The sequence below is a fragment of the Mycetomoellerius zeteki genome, unplaced genomic scaffold, assembly GCF_001594055.1.
Source record: "Mycetomoellerius zeteki isolate Tzet28-1 unplaced genomic scaffold, Tzet1.0 scaffold120, whole genome shotgun sequence".
NCBI lineage: Eukaryota > Metazoa > Arthropoda > Insecta > Hymenoptera > Formicidae > Mycetomoellerius > Mycetomoellerius zeteki.
The window spans coordinates 367,664-388,601 of record NW_017256127.1 but is presented as its reverse complement, the minus strand read 5'-3'; the positions used below and the strand labels follow the sequence as shown (position 1 = coordinate 388,601).

Sequence of the window (20,938 nt, the reverse complement as noted above, 5' to 3'; positions counted from 1 at the left end):
AGACACACAATATATGTATATCAAAGAAAATTACTGTATAATAGACATCGATATCGCAAAGGGCGGTACACAGTTTCCGACAGAGCGGCGATTCACGCAATGGCGCTGAAATCTCAATTACAAAAGGAATATAATCGAAGATAAACGAGATAATAAAAATGTACTTCTTCCTAAACGTAGGTAGAAATATGGTAACTTTTGACTCACTCATTGAAAAAGTATCTCTTTCTTTCTCTCTTTTTTCCATTCACACATACACACACACACACACACACACACACACACACACACATTCTCTCTTTCTCTCTCTCTCTTTCTCTCTAGCCAATCCGGTGCTTATCATATTTTCCTTCCTTACCATCGTTTCTGGGTTAAACGTTTGCATTTCTTCTTGTGCTACTCTTTCGATGTAATCGCAGCAAGGGGCGCGCGCCGATTTCTTTATTCCAATCAAAAGGAAGTGAAAGAAGATACGTTCAACATATAAATTTTCCATACAAAAACACGATAAGAGATTAAAAAAAAAAAAGAAATTTACGTAAATAAATATTTAATTGTTGTATAAAATTAAATTTACGCTAAGAACTTGAACGTCGGCATTAATTAAATGCTATAAGGCACTAAGATCGTGTAGCATCAGGACTGAGGTGATCTACATGAAACAGTGACAGATCTTTATTTTCAGCTGTCTAGTTAAATAAGTTAAAGGTCCGTATTCAGAACGCGCTTACAACGATGTTAGCGTGCTAAAAGCTATCGCAGACAAAATTTCTGTAACAATAACTTTAAGACGTAAACTTAAGCTGATGAGCCAATCAGAATATATTGCTTTAGATCTACGTAATCTGACAGAAATAAAAAAAAAGAACAGTAAACTTATCCATAAGACAAATTTCAATCGGTTTTACATTTAGAGAGATATTGCTTTAGTCACAAATATTGAAAATTGTAATTTAATTCGAAATTAAATATTTTCCGAAAATTTATTAAATATCGTCTAAAGATTTACAGTGGAAGCTTTCCAACAAATGACACTGTGTAAAACAGTGATCATTTCATCTTTGTTTAACATTGGCGAACAAGGATGTAATGATTCACTGTGTTACACTGTGTCATCTGTGTCTCTTGTTGGAAAGCTCTCAGTATAAGTGGCTTTGGAAGAAGTACGCTATTGTGGAGTTATTTTACATATACTCCACTTCCAGTATTAAGCAGTGCACATCAGGTTGTCATCAGCAGAATGTTTATTTAGTAATTATTGAAAATTTTTTTTACCATGACTCATCAGGATCATACTTTTAGATCCTGAGGAACAATCCTGGCAGCGAAGAAAACTTCCAACACTTGCAAAATGTAACATTCTGCTGAATGTGGTTATTTTCATTATGAAGACATTCGCTGTTTATAATGCACATGCTAAATTTTATTACCGGCAAATGCGAGAAATGGATCAAGTAATATGAGAAAAATTTTGCATACACATTTTCGTTCGCTTCCCCGTAATCTTCACAGAAGCATCATGGCGGCGCCGTTGCGACTGTCGCGAGCACAATAAATATATATTCAACACGGAATTATACAAAGACAGGACTAGTACTTTCAACATAGTTATATTATTAAATCTTTCGTACAATATGTACACAAAGTTGAACCCACAAACGAGAGGCGCGCACTGGTTTTTCAAGGTTTTTATATTTTTTTCTTTTTCGTTAGATTTCTTTTTTTTTCCTTATTTTTCTTTTGCTCGATAGACTCTCACTCGCACTTAAATATTAAAGGGTTGGGCATGATAATACTCTTTGTAATATAATGCCCTAAGTCTTGCTGATCCAACGCTTTAGCTCTCCCGTAAGCAGCTACTGTACTCCCAGACATCGATGCTGTGTATGTTGCACATTTTTACTTTTATAAAATATATAGATACAGTATGGGTGCGTTCCGAAATACGCATGAAGCGCATGATGCATCATTTGTCCTTGTTGTTCACCAAATAATAAAGAAGGATAAAACGATACATCATGCGCTTTATGTGTAACTCGGAACGCACCTTATATCTCCCGGAATGGTCGTGGCTCCTTTTGTTCTCCGAATCTTTTAACTCGAACTTTTTAAAGAAATACTTACTTTTTTAAAATCAAGTTCTATCTTATTATATTTTCAAATTTTTTCATATTCGCGACTACTTAATTTTATAATTAAATAAAATATTTTCAAGGTTAAATTTTCTAAATTTCGTTTTAGTAATTAGATGTGATTTCAATAATTATAATATTTTGATAATTGAACATTAAAGCTTCAAATTAAAAAAAGTTATCTGAAATTACTTAAAAAGCAAGCTCGTTTTATTTTTTCCACATCTGTGTGATAGTTTCAATCGTCAAAATTATTAATCAGAAAATTAATTATTAAAGAGTGTATAAGAAAATTTATATTCTATATGGCTCACAAAGGATTCGTGAACGAAAGGAACAACGCTGATTCATGGAAACCCTGTAAAAAAATATATATAATATACATATATATAATACATATATATATATTAATATAACATCCATATATAATTAATATAATTATATTATATTATATGCATATATTTATATTTATTACATGTATAAATCTACAAGAGATTGAACTCGGCTTTCAAAACTTAAAATTTTTTCTCACGACCGATACTTATTCTACCACCATATATACATCAGACTAACAATAATAAATAGGACATGACACGAAAAATTTCTTAGCAAAAAGTACGCAACAATTTTATGAGTTAACAATAACAAGAGAGAAGACAATAAGAATATATAACTGAAAAAAAGATAGAAAAAAAAGAAACAAAGAACAGAGCGAACAGCATACTACTTTCACATGTATCTGTACGTTCATATTGCACAATGCTAACTCGATGGCAGATCTGCCAAAGAAAAGATCAAGTCCATTCTGTACTTTGTTAGTGAAATCTATCGATATCTTAAATTATTGAAAAATGTTATTGATGGCAATTTAAATTATAGCGGCGAATCTATATAATTATACACATTTCGAATAATTGTAAAATATGTAGTATTGCGTCAATATGAATTGGCTATTAATATTCCATGCGACGTTTTTTTAGTATAACGAGGGATATACCGATTAATGTCATTAAAAATTACAGTACAATTACAGATTATTTTTTTATCGATCTTTTCAATTATATTTTTTATATTCTATATAATATAATATTCTTATTCTTTTCTTTCATTCTTCCTTTCTTCGAAATCTGAATGCACATACAATTGCCTTGAAAATGCAAAAAGTAAGTACAGCTAGAAAAAGCTAAATCTACTTTTTGTTACTGATACGAGACTGAAAATCTATGCGGATTCATTTTCGAAGAAAGACTAAGTATCCATCAGAGCGGCAGTGCTCATCCCATAATGCCCGATTTCTTCGGATGAAGCTAACCGACATGGCAAGTGAATCAATCATAAGCGAATTCCGTTCACCAATGGTATCTTGTCCATTAGTGGTCGCAAGGTGTACGATGAATTTTATTTCTTTCAGTAAAGTTTATCACGCGCACGTAATTGTCCAATTGAGCACAGAGACAAGCGTACGATGATGTCCGGGGAATACAGGAACCGTTACACCTAACGTTTCTTAACGTCAAATAATATACAACGTTTACTGTATGAAGTATCTCATCGTTTAGTTAAGTCTTATAGTATGGACAAGTATCCCTAGGCGAATAGGCCCAAGGTCTGTGTTGTAATTTGTGTTGATTTCTGGAACGTACAGTTCATGGTCACGGGTTGAAATAGGAAGATAGGAAAAAAATATTGATTATCACAATTAACTGTCACAAAATTTATCGCGTATCAAGAAATTGATTTATTTAATTGATTGAATATTATATATTGTTATTTTTAAAATTTATAATAACTACCACCATAACTATATGTATATTTTCATGTCAACTTGATATTATTAATAAAAATGTATATATATTGATAATTTTGAAGAGAATTCAAAGATAGATTTAGTGACAATCATAAATTTATATATTTTAATACATACAGTTTTTAATTCATGATTATAAAAAGAAGCATTATATTTCAGATATTAAATTTTATTTGTCACTAGCTCGATTTAAGATCGCTTTTTATTATTTATAACTTTTATTATTTATAACTATGCTTCAATAATTATTTTATTTTTTAGGCTTAAAGGAATATTGGAGCCGCCTATTACCGATAAAATTAGCGTTTTTGATGTTTTTCCTATTGAATTTTTTCGTAGTGGTTTCACAGAATAAAAATTCCTTTTTCACGATTAAAATGCACATGCTAATGTATTAATTTGTTGCTGGTGTATTTCGTGTCCAAAGCTGAAAAATAAAAAAGTTACAGATTTTTTAATCCATTTTTATCTCAGTATGGCGACCAACGGTGAAGATAAAATGAATAAAGAAATCTGTAATTTCTTTTTTTCCAGCTTTGAACACAAGATATACCAGCAACAAGTACATTAGCATATACATTTTAATCGTAGCAAAGGAATTTTTATTCTGTGAAACCACTACCAAAAAATTCGACAGGAACAAAAACGTCGAAAACGCTAGTTTTATCGGTAATACAGATGGCTCCAGAGCATCCCCTTAAGCTTAAAAAAAATCTAAAAAAAAGTATTAAATTAAATTAAGCAATCCAGGAAATCGATTTTAAAGTGTATTCCTTTATGCGAGGTTTGGATAGAATTGCAAGGAAATTAAGGAGGAAATGCAGTTAAGCTACATTCTAAAAAAATGAAGACTGCACCTTCCAGATTGTCCTCGTGGCCACGAACTTGTCAGGCAATTAGCGCGTGTTTACGATATCTTCTATGGAGAGGCAAGATGAAACAATCACGTCAGCAGAACGTGCGCGCAATAATACATTACACGCGTATACAAGGAGCATCTTCCAAGACACGAACAACATTTCCACTGGCATCAACCGCAAATTTTCTTTATTCTCTCTTCCTGCAATTTTTTCTCACAAATAATTGAGCTAGGAGCGATCGGTGTCCTAATTTCGTGAAGTCGATTGTCGCAATCGGATACATGGATACACACATACACACACATATATATATATATATAATATATATATATATGTACACTTGCGTATACATATATAATACCTTGGATAATACAGACATATTTACTTATTTGATAAGTAAATAAAAAAAGATAAAGGACAATTTTCTATACGATTGATGTATAATGGTTTGAATAATACTTCCAAATAAAATTTCACAAAACTCCCTCGCGATATTAGGATACCACTGCAGCATTTCGTTTTTTTTTTTTTTTTTTTTTTCATATATATACGTTCGTTCCGCTTATTTCCTTTCGTCATAATACTATGAAAATATCGCTTCAGCGAGGAATAATATGACAGAGCTTTCCGCTCTTCGTACTTTAGTCGCGATTATCGGAGAAACAAACGGCGTGCGTGCTGCGGACGATTCGATTTTCCATTTTTTATTTTGACATTGTACATATTTACGGTAATCTAATAAAAATGCGAAAGAGAAATGCCACATAATGTTTCATATATTAAAAGTTAAAATAAAAAATTTATCAGCGAATGTAAAAGTAATATAAAATCTTATATACAAAAATTATCAAAATAATCTACAAATTCCTTATAATATCTTATTATATATACCAAAAGGCGATTTTTGTAAAAAATATTATATACAATATATCTATAATATTTTTAATGTTAATTCTGCTTATTAGCTTGTGAGGCAGACTGCGTATGTTATAATTTCTGCAAATAATAATAAAAGGAATTACTAACAAGTAAACCTACTCAAGTGTTACACTTTGATTTTGATAAGCTTTGTCGAGTATGTAATCTAGGTCAAAGTAATGGACACAGGTTTTTTTTCGCACGTGCCCATACGGCCGTTAAGAGGGTGAAATACCCTCTTGAAAAAAAAAAACGGTTTTTATATTTCTGAGCTAATACCATCGAAACGATAAAAGCTATAAAAAAAGGTTCAAATAAAAGTTTTATGGTTTTTAATGTACTTTATAACACTACACTCGTATTTTTTGAAATCCTCTTCAATCTTTGAAAATTTTAAAATTTGTTTTTTTTTAGCGAAACTTATTAAATATATTTAATGACATAGTGATGTAAAAGGTATATCTAGCTTAGTTTCAAAAAATGCAATACAACTTTATCATGGTTGTATTTGTCGTTAAATATGCTAGAAGTTTTTATATAAGACAAATTTTCAAATTTTCAAAAATTGAAAGGGATTTCGAAAGGAATGACATTTCCGTAAAATCTACTGTTATAAAATACACTGAAAATCATAAAACTTTTATTTGAAACTTTTTTAATATCTTTTACTGTTTCGACAGTATTAGCTAAGAAATGTAAAAACCATTTTTTTCAAGAGAGTGTTTTATCCTCTTATCCTCTTATATGACCGTATGAGCACCGTATAAAAAAAATATGTGTCTCTTACTTTGGCCTAGAATAAAACATATTCAAAGCTTATCAAAATCGGAGTGTAACACTTGGGTAGGTTTACTTGTAAGTAAAATCGACTAGAATTCAACCACCAAATAATTCCAAAATTACATTTATACAACGATATCATATCTAAAAAAACAGAGAACCGACTTTACAAACATCTATCTAACTCGCTTAATAGTCTTGTGTCTTTATGTTTTTAAATTATAATTTTATTCATCAATAATAACGAAACGTTTTCATCAACCTATAGATTTTGTTCTCATGAGTCTTAATTCAGTCGTCTTTATGAAAACCACTTTATGTTACAGCTGGTACATTAAAATAAGTAAAAAATTAGCCTAAACGGCCTTCAAAAGTCACAAATGGAAGCTCGAGAATTGTCCGAAGAACGCGCGACGTAAACGAGAGATCCTAGAACTGATGATTGATGGGTGTGATAGCGCGATAAAAGTCGCGTTGAAGGCATAAATGAACGAATCGATACTATAATAGAGTAATAGTCTTTTTTACGTTGCACGCTTGGACCGTTGCTTGCGGAGTGTTGAATGACGATGATGATGACAGCTACGGCGGCGACGACGATGACGACGACAATGACGACAAAGACTCGATGTTGAGTATCGTAAAATATACGTACGTAGCAAATATTCGCGTCCAAATGCATATGGTCAGATACGGATATGAAACACCGGAGTTCTTACGTATAGTTTCGTTTCTTCTGCGACTCCTCTTCTCGCGGTTACGTTATCTGGACGTCAATCAGCGAACCTCATCAGCTTTCGCTCCTTATCCTTGAATTTCACGCGAATCTCGTTCATCCCGTTATTTCACGCCAATTTGGCAGATTCGAGGTAAAAGTCTGTCTTTTCACCTTTCCACTCTTTTTAGTAGAATTACGTGATCGATATCCCGAAAGTTCGTAACGGACCTTTGTTGATAGTGTGAGGGTACTAGTGGTAGCGCAGAGAGAAGAGAGTTAGTAACTACGATAGTATCACACTCTTTACGTACGTCTTAACGTTTATCGCGAGGAGAAGATCACGTCGGTATGTCGCGGCGAGATTTATGGCAGATATTTAGAAGATGTGTGTACATGCGCGCGTTCGCGCGTGCTATGGACGTGTGTTAATAAAATTTGATCATAGCTCGTAATCATACCATGTCGAGCTACGGGATGACGAGAAATTTGTCGTCGATCATCAGTCGGTCGGTCGATCGATTCGGACTATTGATCCTTTCAGTCAGTATCGTTTCGTGGTGTCTGCTGCTTTATATATCTTCTTGTTTCTTCTTTTTTTTCTTAGTTTCGAGAGCGGTAGTAGTAGAAAGTGGCGGTAATAGTAGCAGTAGTAGTAGTAGTAGTAGTAGTAGTAGTAGTAGTAGTAGTAGTAGTAGTAGTAGTAGTAGTAGTAGTAGTAATAATAGTAGGTGGCCTACGGTGAGTTCGGTACGTAACGAGAGTCTTATTTTATCGATCGGATTATGCAATGTGAACACACAATGACGTAGTTGCACGGTACGTGTTTGCGTACAGAAATATATTATTATAGTCTTTTAGTTTCGATAAAAAAGTTCAGTTCCCACCTCGATTGATTACTCATCTCGAGGTGGCGCGCTTTCTTTCTCTCCCTCTCTCTCGTTCCTTTGACTTTTATATATATGCATATATGTAATATGTATTATGTATTAACACATATTATATATATATACACACACATATACTCTTTCTTTAATATTTTATTTAAAATCGTTCCTCTTTCTCTTTTTTCTATCCTTCTTTCACTATCCTGATGTGTGATTATTTTCTATCGTACACTTGTGTTCCTTTCGTTTCTTTTTCGCTTGAACGATTCCTCCTCTTCGCCTTCCTTCGTTTGTACAACGCAATTTTCTCTCTCAGTGAACTCTTCTTTTTTTCTATTCGTTTGTTGTTTGTCCGTTTGTTCGCTTCTTTTACTTTTTCTGTGTATATATTTATAACGTATGTATAGCATGTATATAGGTATTCCGCTTCGTTCATCGTCATTTTATTTATTTACTATCTTTGAATTGCTGAGTTCAATAGGAAAGGAACGTAGAACATTTTACTCTCGAGTAGCAAAGTCGCCGCCGATTGTACCTATAATTCAATAAGCAGACAGATTCTCTAGTTAAATAGAGCCATTTGATAGTATTTGAGTAAAAAATTATTGAAGACCAATATTCGGCAATTTTTAGTAATTAATATCTTAACTATTGTGAAAATTGTAAAATTGTACAGGACTTTTCGACTCGCAACCAGTTTAGTCCGCTTTATATACACACAAGCACTTTGTCAAAACTTACCAGACACCCTGTGTATATATATATACACACACACACACACCCACACACACACACACCCACACACACACACACCCACACACACACACACCCACACACACACACACCCACACACACACACACCCACACACACACACACGATGTCCCATTTTAAATAATGCATTACGATTTATCGAAAACTATAGTTGATACGGAAAAATGTTTCAAACAAAAGTTGTATGGTTCGGAAGGGGACATAAGAAGGTACTATTGATTTGACTTTGGATGGCATCGCCAAGGTCACGTCGATTTTTTTAAAAGGAACTCCCTATTTTTCATTACATTTTCTTGTAGCTTACCTTGAAAACTCGAAAAGTACTTAATGAAAAATAACTTTATTATATTGTTTTGAAAAGCTCTTGACACGAGCTATTAAATTCTGACATCAAAAATATGGTGCTCCATTTAAAAAAATCGACCTGACCTGAACGAGGCCATCCAAGATCAAATCAATGATACTTTCTTATGTCCCCCTTCAAACCATACAACTTTTGTTTGAAACATATTTCTGTATCTACCATAGTTTTCGAAAAATTTCAATGTATTGTTTAAAATGGGACACCCTGTATATATATATATATATATATTTCATTTCTTTTCACGATTTAGTATATTGATTTATTTTTTTAAACTTACTTCGGGCAACCTGACAAGAAGATCATGAAATCGACCCGGCTGCTGAGGAGCGCTGTGCTCGACAAAACTTCGCAGACAGCTCATGTACCGTTCTTGTATCTGTTCTAATTCCAATGTACTTCCTCGTGCTAAGAAAGATAAGCAAAATTAGTTGAAATATGTGTTTGATACATTTCAGAAATTCGGGGGATCAAATCATTATAACTGTAAATTGCAACTGATGAAATGTTGAATATATTCTGATTTAATTTCTCATTTCTTTCTATAAGTGAATTTCATCAATATGAGATGTTCATGAATTGGTAGTGTAACTGAGAAGAAGGTGATTCTACATAAAAAAATAAATTGAAAACGTAAAATAAAATTTTTTCGTATGACGTTTTGTTTTCAAAAAAATCAATTTTAAACATTCACCAGATGCACTTAACATGTCTCGATTTAATGCATCTCACTACAGACTAGTATCTCTGTTCGTGTTTATTATTGTATATTAAATAATAAACAATAAACTAAATATTGATAAAATCAAAAATAAATTTAAAGTCGATTTTATGAAAAATCGACTTTAAATGTTGACTGTAAATGTGGTGATTAAATCGTCACAAGTATTTATCGCAGAATTTGTCGGTGCGAGACAATGGGCATGTACGCACATGTACTCAGATAGCCAAGTCTGTCATGATCATGTATTACTATTTGTGTGCTACATTAGTCCAGTAAAATTAGAATTTTACCGGAAGAAAGTTGTAAACCAGCATTTCTCTGCACAAAAATCTTCGGAAGGCCATCAGAAAAGAAATGCATATAATTGAGACTCGAAACTTGTGTAGAAAATATGCAAAAAATTGAATTGCAAAAAGTATGTTTTTCGCTTGTAAAACGAAAGATATTGATTGTATAGAAAAAATGGAATAATTCCGTTAATATGCATCATATTAAATAGCCGTGTAAAACATTCGATAGTTGACATTTTTCTACTAATTTAACCCTTAAGGGGATGTTGGAATCTGGAGCAGTCTGTATTACCGATAAAACTAGCATTTTTGACGTTTTTTCCAAATTCGGTAGTGAGATCTTTCATTCATTTCTTATACTTATTATTAGGGCAACCAAAATTATGCTGTAAAAATCCCTTTTTAAGTACTTAAAATATGCTCTGTGAAATTGAAAAAATGCTCTGAAGAAAGGCATATATCCTAAAATTATGCTGTAAAAATCCCTTTTTAAGCGCCTAAAATGTGCTCTCTGTGAAATTGAAAAAATGCTCTAACGAAAGGAATATATACATTTAAAAATTACTTTTTATCGCACAAATTTTCAAATTATTAATTAAGTTTTTTTACTTATAATAATAAAGTAAAATGAATTTGATAAAATTTGTTTACATTTTTAAAAAATGTAATTAGTTTTAAGAGGCATTAAACAAATACATATTATTTATTATAGTGACGAGAGAGAGAGAGAGAGAGAGAGAGAGAGAGAGAGAGAGAGAGAGAGAGAGAGAGAGAGAGAGAGAGAGTGTCTTTGATGTATTGTATGACACAAAAATATAGAAGACGTAAAAGCGCAAAGTCTTTTGCTTCTTATGATTTCTCTGACATCACTGCGCATCAATACATCGCGGCGTGTGGGAATCATTTATCTAATCAATTCCTTTTTCAAAAATATAAAATATGTTGTAGCATATTTCTGATTGAGAAAAACTTATCTTAGAAATCCTATTATATATCAGAAAAAAACTAATCATAAATTTAAATTAGAAAACGATGTGAAATATACAATAAAAATAGATAAAATATGTAAATATTGTGCACGTATGAGCAAAATATGCAAAAATATGCTTTTATGTGTAAAATATGTAAAAATATGTTCTTATGTATGAAATATGAAAAATATGCTGTAACATATAGGGCTCAAAATGCTTCATACGGCTATTTGATATGATGTATATTAACGGAATTATTCCATTTTTTATACGAAAAAAAGATACCCACTTTTTAAAGTTGTTTTTAAATAGTTTAACTGCAAAAAATCGTTTTGTTACTAAATGTACGTGATAGTACAACTCTTGAAGAAGAAAAATCACCTCTGTAAATTGTTGTGCAACTACTCAAAGATGAAGAAATTAAGTTTTCCGCAGACAGGTTTTTAGTGAACAAATGGCTTTTTACAAAAACTAATGAACATTTCAGGCTCGTTCAGAGCTAGATTTTTTATCACGAAGGCTACATTTGACAAGAATTTCAAAGCTTTGCGTTTAAATCTCGATAAACAGAGAGCGAGTGAAGAAAAGGCTCTTTTCGGTGGTTTTTATGTTTTTTTTTACTTAACTAATAGATCGATCTTTGTTTCACGTCTCATTTTGTAGGTATTTCGAATACCTACATTTTTCATACGGATCTTTTTTCCATACAATCAATATTTTTCGTTTTACAAGCAAAAAACATGCTTTTACAACTATTCGAATTTTTTTCGCATATTTCCTACACAAATCTCGAGTCTCAAACATATGCATTCCTTTTTTTATGACCTTCCGAAGATTTTCGTGCAGAGAAATGCTGGTTTACAATTTTTTTCCAAAATAAGAATTTTTAGTCTATTCTACTGGACTAACATGTACACACTTGACGCACATACATATATATTCAGAAATGGCTACACGATTCCGTCGGTCGCGAAAACAAAGGCCTTTTAACTTGTAAATTTCTTATGACTGTCTCGAGCTTTCGTTATATTAGTCGCGTATTTAAAGCAGAGTTTAACCAAAATGTAATGTTCAATCTGCACTCTAATTAATTTGTAATTTGCGATTCATCATTTGAAGATTGCTATTAGCGGATGTAACAGAAATATTTAAAATTTAAGCACAACAGCGACGGACAATAAACATATATGCGGAATAATATTTAGGGTACAAGAAAATTGCTAGAAAGACACGCGCGACCGGTTGCGAAACAGAAAAGTCGAGGAGTCATTCCGTAGACACGAGACATGTAACACGCGCGCTCTGAACGGTTCACTAATAAACTGTATAATTTTTAATACTTAAAGATGCGACGGGGTAATTATTTGATTAATCCGATCTATCTTCAAAAAATAAAGTTTCATATAAAAAAATTTTATTCTACATTTTCGTAGTTCTATTCATTTTTTCATGTATTCAATCATTCCCTTCCTCTGTTGTACTACCCAATTGTACCAGTTTACAAATATTCTGTAAATTGATAAGAATCCATTCAAGAAATAAAATCAAATTTAATTGAAATTTTTTTAAACAAAAGTTTACATTAGGATCTACTCATGGGAAAATGTATGCGTGCACAGTTGTTTTTAAAAAGTATTTTGAAAACTTACATTTCGTGTCTCCAATTGTAGCGTTGGGAAGAAGATAAGCTTATATTATTATATATATATATCGCTCGAATATCACACGTAATACCAAAGAAGTTAACTTGACGCGATAATAACAGACACGTAACAGCAAATCTAGTAAAAATGCTTACCTTGTGAGAGCATAGTGATTACTTTTAGACAGACATATTCCTCCATCCGTAGCCTCACTCGCCTGAACATTAGCGTGACATACGTGATTTTTTCCACCATGAGCCCTACATCTTGTCGCAATTGGTCCATGGTTATCGGCCGACCCATCATGCTGGTTAGGCACCTTTGCAACGTATACATGTTGTTCGTTACCTGGTTGTGAAATTTTTTATTAGAATTTTTATTAGAATGACTCCGTAAATACATTTGTCGTATTTATAAATTATCCCTGGTAAAAAAAGTTAATAGAGAACGATTAGATTTCTATCAATTTGTATCGTTTCTATAAGCTTATATCAGTTTTCCATCGTCGATCTTGCAAGCATCAGATTGGATATGAATCCTATCGTATTTTCGGGTTCTATAAGATTTGTATAAGATTTCTATAAGATTTGATTCAAGTTAGTGAATTCACAAACCAGACTCCGTATTAAAAACGATAGGATTTTTCTATCGTTCTCTCAATCAATTTTTTTTATCAGGGATTCTTCAGATAAAGACGTCAGAAATATACATATTGCGACCTTATTTAAAAAATGACATAATTAAAAAGATTAAGTTTCTCATATATAAGGGGAAAAACTATTTTTCGATTTGATAGGAAATTATTGACTAATCAAATAATATCGACAAAAATAATATATTCTTAACATTATCAAATGTCATTTTTAGTATTTTTGTTTTGCAACTTTTTTTGAATAGTGACAATTTTGAATTTTGCTATATCACTTTTTGCAATTATGACGATTTTTTCAGTTCTGATGATTTTATGAAGTAAAGTTAATTTTATTTATGATTAATAAAGTAATGTATAATCCAACTTATTCATGATAATAACTCGAAAATCATATTTTTTGAGTTATGCCACTTTTAAAATAAGGGAGCATACGTAAATCTAATATTAATAAAAATTAATAATGCTATTAATGATAATATAAACAATTACATTATTTAAGTAATTGACGATACTAATTAGTACTTCATCGTCAAAATTGCGTTTTGTACAAATTGCATCTAAAAAAATTCGTATAAATGTAATAAGAATGAAAGATTATTTTATAGAATTTGGGTTTTTAAAAATTTCTTTTAAAAATTAATACATGAAAAACAATATTGTTGTAACTTCTAGAAAGTATGTGCTGATTGTGCTATTGTAAAGAAAGTATTCTTCTTCTTCTTCTTCTTTTTCTTCTTCTTTTTCTTCTTTTTACATTAGGCTTCTGGCCTGTGTTACACCTCTCTCATAAACTTGTGATGCGCAGACTGATTATTCAATTGCCACGAGCATATGGGACCTACAGTAGTTTTAATGCCGATTCCGAATGGCAGATTTTTTTGAGAAGTGTTTCTGTGGGCAAGGATACTCTCGGGAGGTTGCCGGCCTTTTCCGAGAGGAGACACGAGCATAAATATTTTGATTCCTACTAGGATCAAACCCGGGACCTCTGGCATGATAGACCAGTGCGCTGTCTGCCATGCCACGCTCGCACTCCAGGAAAGTATTGTAAGGAAAAATTGTTTACAGTGTACATATATTTATAAAATGAATACGCTCATAAATTATTGTAAAATGTAATTACTTCTTGCATAAAGTCTGCACCCGTCCCGTCAGTAGCGACATTTGTCAACCTATGATGACCGTGCATTGCTTGGTAGGCAGATGTGGTCAGCACAAGAAGTTCATGCCACTTGTGGGTGAGCAACCTCGTGTGAACTTCGACCGGCAGCTCAAGGTAAAACGGTAACCTTTTGGTCCACTGCACCAACTTGTACACTATGCTGTCTCCTATCTGACACAGCTTGTCACTTAAATCTGAATTATGGTCCAGCAGCTCGTCCAAGTTCTGTAATGCGAACGGTGGCCATGTACAAATTTTGGAGCGCAGTTATTTGTTTGAGGATTTATTAATTTGAAATTGGAGCGATAAGAATAAACCTAATTAAGTAAAAGAAATCCTATTTTCGATTCACGGAAAAAGATTTCGGTTCACGGTTTGCAAAATTGAATATGTACACATGGCGTCACAAATACCTTAACACACAAAGTTGCACGAGTATTGGAGAAGGAACGAGAAGGAGGCATGAAAAGGCATAAAGCCGCTTGTATTACTGACTAAACCATATAATTTTAGTATAACAATTACTTTTTTCCTCTTTTACAGATTCGAAAATCCTTTTCCAGGATTAAAGTATAATACATATATTAATACACGTCTGTGAGGTGGAGTTTATACTGAAAACGAAAAAGATTTTTTAAATTGAGATCTTTACTATTTTTTATGGCGTTTTAGAGCTGTCACATCGTGACAATATTTGTTTCGTATAAAAGCTGTGCAATCTGTACTTACGAAATAGTAATCCACAAACTAGTAATTTGCACAAAGAAACAACGTGGAGTTCTTAGAATTGGACTTAGACGTCTAATTAAATCATTAATGTTATACAAAAATTTATGTGTATGTGTAGCATACGTGAATGAGATATTGATGTAATATCTAGTAACGTGTCAATGACACATAAATTATTTGTAAGTCCTACTTATACTATGACTTTAAATCATCTATTTGTAATGCCGTGTGTACATAAATTCACACGAAAATATTTAAGCACTAGATCTGCTCTCATCGAAAATAGGATTTGTGTCATTTATAAATAATGGGTCTGTTTTTTGACTGAACTAGTGTACGTTTTTGGAACTTAAAGTGAGATAGGTATATATTTCGCGAAAGCGAGAAAGAGAATTCTAGTGCAGTCTAGAGTAGGAATAAAAAACAGACCTAATATTTAATTCAAACGGATCAGTTTAGAGCAGTGCTGGGATTTACTTGCACATTTCAGCCGATTTTTAACTTGATTTCTGCTCCTTACTTCACCAATCCGCCGATCGACATTTAGGTTGCGCGCGGGTTGGTGAAGTAAGGGGCAGAAACCAAGTTGAAAATCGGCCGAAATGTACAAATAAATCCCAGCATTGGTTTAGAGAAACAGATTATTCACTGAATTGCTGTTGCTTACGTTGAAATAAACGTTGATTAGACTAATTGTAAGTAATTTTTAAAATTAAACTTATATTACTGCACATTAGAAAAAAATATTTTTTGTGGGAAAAAATTAAATGATTAATTATACTAATTGATTAATTATACTAATGTCTTAATAGAAATTATACAATTTACATTATATGTTTTATTATAAAAGGATATATTCTCACATACCCTCAATGTGGCGATATCTTGGAACTCATCGCAGTCTATAAGGGTTTGAATCATGGTTAAGGTTGCGTCCAGAGGAAATACTCGATCCCTCGAACTGCTAACTGCATTGTCTAGCCTTTGTCGTAAATGCACCACCTTAAACATACAAAGTTAACATAAAATCTATCTATATAGCATTTTTTTTATCAAGATAATACACTATTTGCATTTGTTAAATATTTTAGTTATGCATCTCTAGAATGTTGATTAAAATCAGTAATTTTCTCAGACGCATATACATTGCTATCTGAATCAATTTTTGTCAATTAAACAGTATCTCACACGTCGAGCTTTCGATCTTGTTTACGTGACCTTGAAATTTTTTCATAAAGCGGAAAAGTTATTCTGAGAAGATCCGCACGTTAATTCCGCCAGCACTTCCTCTGGTGCGCGAAATTCGAGTTCGGCGGCCGCGCATCCAATCGATAAACTAAACCTTTCACTGACCTTTCGGACCTCGAAACATTTCCTCGTCGAGGTCGGGCACGGAGTATATGTGAGCGAGATAGAAAGAGAAAGAGAAAAAGAAAGCGAAAGAACCTACCAAGTTGGTTTCTGTCTGACTTCAGGGAAAGCTGGTCGCTTTGTCGGATAAGGTTCATGCATAAGCGACTATCTCGTGGAGAACCGTGGGACGCGTTTGCAGTTGAAGGCGCTCGACATGAGGAAGGGACCAGAGTTTCGTGGGGGAGACAAGGGAGAAGATATATAGGAGGAGAGGACGCGCGAGAGAGAGAGGAAGGGTGAGGTCACTGTCCCCCGTGCAGACTTTCACGAGTTACGAAACCGCCGGAGAACTGCCCGTCCTTGGCACCGGCTGCTGCTGATTTTCTATTGTCCCTACCTGCGTCGCTCGCTATGACGTTTCCACGCAGTGATGATGACGAACAACGATTGACGTGATACTTTATTATGATAAAAAAATATTCGATATTATTTCAGTACAAATTAGTAAAGGTCATTGATGTAGTTGAATTACGTGCAGCATGATGTGTTTAGAAATATATTATGTATAAATAACAAATTTCGAGAGATTCTTGATGATTTCTTTTTATAATAATTATTAGTGAAATTGTAACGGAATGACACGCATGTGAGAGATATAAGTATATACATCTGTATTTAATAGAAATTATATTAAAAAGGTTTCATATATGTATAATGTCTCATAATCTCCATTTTTATAATCAGTGATCATAACAAAAAGCTTATCCTTTTTTCTAAATATTAAAATATCTAAGATATTTAATAAAATTTAATGAATATTATTATATAATAGAGTAATTCTCTTTAAAAGCTCTCTAAATATAATATTTATATAGAATATTCATAATTATGAATTTAAGTAAAAATTAGTTTTATAGAAATTTTATATGCAGAATATCTTCTGATAAAATAAAGATAAGAGTTAATCTTCACAACAGCTCAACTGAAATTAAATAAATGCTCAAATAATTTTTTTTCATGTTATTTTTAGCGACTAAAAGCGCAATGAATATTCTTTTTCTTAAAGAAAGCGATTCTGTTGTTTGCGATTTTTTTTCTTATCTTATATGAAATTCACTTTGAAAATGTGGTTTCATTGTGCATCTCACGTACGATGACTCGGCCGCGGCTCGAAAGTGACCTCTTTAATGGAGTACCACCATGGTCAATATTTATTCGGTTTTACCGGCATCGGTTTCACTTTTGGCAATGGCCTCTACCGGGCCATTTGAACGATCGCGGCAGTTCCCTCGTTTGCTCATCTGATCCGACGTAACACGCATATTTTTCCATTACTTACGCTGATCGTCCCACTTGAGAAAATCAAAGATGACATTTTTAGTATACCAAAATTACAATATAAAAAAAGTTAATTTTATTGAAAGTAAATTTAGTTATGAAATTATATCTGCACATAATTTATAATTGATATATATATAGGGTATATCAATATTTGGCAATTTTCGCCTATGTTATCCCAATTTTCTCAGAAATATGACGTGATAGGCAAATTCTGAGGACAGCATCGTTTTCAGTATCAAAAAATACTTCGGAAATGATACTTCGCAAGCTAAAGACAAAATCAGTGTTCCACAGCGTTATGGCTATTTACATTATGACTAAAAATTATAAATGCACCTTCCTTGCTTTTACTGTTGCAAATTAATTTATGATCTGTTCAAAGTTATTTTTTTCACACAAAAGTTTATCGTAAGTTTATCTAAGAAAAAAAAGAAGTATGAAAAGATGAAAAGGAAATGTATTTTTATGAGAAAATTTGCACACAAAGATTTGCATAGAAAAAGATTTGTTTAAAACAAAATAATTGACTTAAATAATTATTGAGCTTTGATCTGTCTTTCACATTGCAAAAAACTTGGTTCTTATCAGCTAAATTGTCATGAAGATTTCACGTTTATTATTTATAATTCTGCGACATTAACATTTTGAAATAAGCATTTCAATTAAAAATATTTCAAATTATGTAAAGTGTAATTATAATTATCCTTTATAGTGAATAAAAAAAAATTTTATAAATAAAATATTTGACAATTTATTATTTTAACAAAGAAGAGACGGTATGTTTCACAAAAATTTAGATATAAAATTCGGTTGTCAGATTGATATTTTGATTCATTGATGTATATACATCAATGTTTCATTGAATGTTCGAAGAAATACATTGGATCGTACTGAATTAATAAGAACTACTTTGGACGATTTGATGCTCTCCTTCAAGTGGCGCCCAGGACACGTGCCATGCTTGCCATACCTTAAATACGCCTCTGTGTCCCATTTTAATTTCCTCAGGCAAATATCTCGAAAAATATTGAAGATATAGAAAAATGTTTCAGACAAAAGTTGCATGGTTTAGAGGGGGTCACATTTTGATCATGTTATCTTTCTTCTAGATGGAGGCGCCAAAAAGATATGAAGATCAACTTCACTTTTTTAAATGGAATTGTATAATTAAATATAGAAACTACCCAGGTAATAAATTAAAACGAACTATATTAGGTGTACAATGTGATAGTATTTATTTTGTTCAAACTATCACGGAACATTTCGATTTCACTTAGTCCTCATCAGCCTTGAATAAAAATTATGACCCGGTACAATGAAAAATCCCATACGATAAAATTAACGCATAATAAAATTGACGTTCGATAGAATAAAATTAACGCATAGTAACATTAACGCAAAGTATTAACGCATAATAAAATTGACATAATAAAATTGAATCGAATGTGTTATGTCTTAATTGAAATTATATAATTTTTTTTACACAATATGATTCCTTTAATTATTCTGCATATAAAAGTATTAAAGTAGTGATATCAAAAAACGTTTATGAATTATTTAATATTTTATATCAATATAAGCCAAAATAAAGTATAAAATATCTCACTATTGGTTTTTTTATATCACTACTTTAATACTTTTACATATGCAGAATAATTAAAGGAATCATATTGCGTAAAAAAAATTATACAATTCCATTAAAAAAAAAGTGGAGGTGACCTTCATATCTTTTTGGCGCCTTCACCTAGAAAAAAAACATGACCAAAATGCGTCTCCCTCTAAATCATGCAACTTTTGTCTGAAACATTTTTCTATATCTTCTATATTTTTTGAGATATTTGGGGAAATTAAAATGGGATACCCTGTGTAAATATATATACAGGGTGTCTCACAACTACTGCATTTCCTCTTCAGTAATATATATATATATTACTGAAACCATTTGAAAGCCATGTATTACTTTTATATATATAAGTAATACATGGCTTTCAAATGGTTTCAGTAAATAATTTTTCAGTATAATAATATATTTCATCGATTAATAATCATAAAGATCTGTTTACGTCGTTTGTAAAAAACTACATACATAGTATCGAAAAACACTGCTTTATGGAGACATCATAATTTTGTAAGTTATATAAGAATCTCGTATTATGCAAGAAGTGTATAGATGAACACAAATGCAACGATTGGCGGATTCTCGCGAACATGCTATTCGCTCGTTTTATCTATTGGCTTTCGTAATGTGGGAAACCTTGAGGCTTGCGCAAGCTGAGTCGTAAGAAAGTGAAATTGCGACGGTGAGTTCATTCATTCCAAGATCGGTGCGGAGGAAACCGATCGACGCATGCCGAATTTGCTATTTGCCTCGTGTAATGCCTGCACTATTACTCAACAAACTATTTTACATTTTTAATACAAAGTAATAACTAAAATAAATTGAATTTATATCCTTTTTAGAGATTATAATGCAATTATATATATATTTTGAAAAGATATACGCAACATTATGATCGTATTCCAATATACACTGTCAGTATTAAAAATCTATAGTATACAGGATTGCCGAAATCGCACTACTTTTCACTTAAAGGCTCATAATTCAGAAATTATGAAGATTATTTTTAAGTTTTTTTACAGCATAATAAACTGCACATAATAAACTCCATAATAAACTCCTTATCCTTTTTTATGTAATTTTTTCATAATTTTTTTGTACTATTATAACGTTTTAAATGAGGATTTTTCAATTATGGCAACTGACACTTAACACTATCTATATCATCCGCGAAATAATTGTCATCAAGTCCGAAACAATTTATTAATTCGTGCTAGAAAGTG

The 20,938-nt window shown here is 32.0% G+C and overlaps 1 protein-coding gene across 1 annotated transcript in view; it reads right to left on the bottom strand.

Annotated features, from left to right (window-relative positions):
- Positions 1–8,456: 8,456 nt before the first annotated feature.
- Hr4 (nuclear hormone receptor 4) overlaps positions 8,457–20,938 on the bottom strand; it is a 75,497-nt gene continuing 63,015 nt past the window's right edge. The window contains 6 exon segments of the mRNA XM_018461281.1: positions 8,457–8,634; positions 9,513–9,640; positions 12,867–12,875; positions 13,016–13,208; positions 14,636–14,899; positions 16,271–16,405. Coding sequence (XP_018316783.1) covers positions 8,554–8,634; positions 9,513–9,640; positions 12,867–12,875; positions 13,016–13,208; positions 14,636–14,899; positions 16,271–16,405 — 810 coding nt within the window. The 3' untranslated portion in view covers positions 8,457–8,553.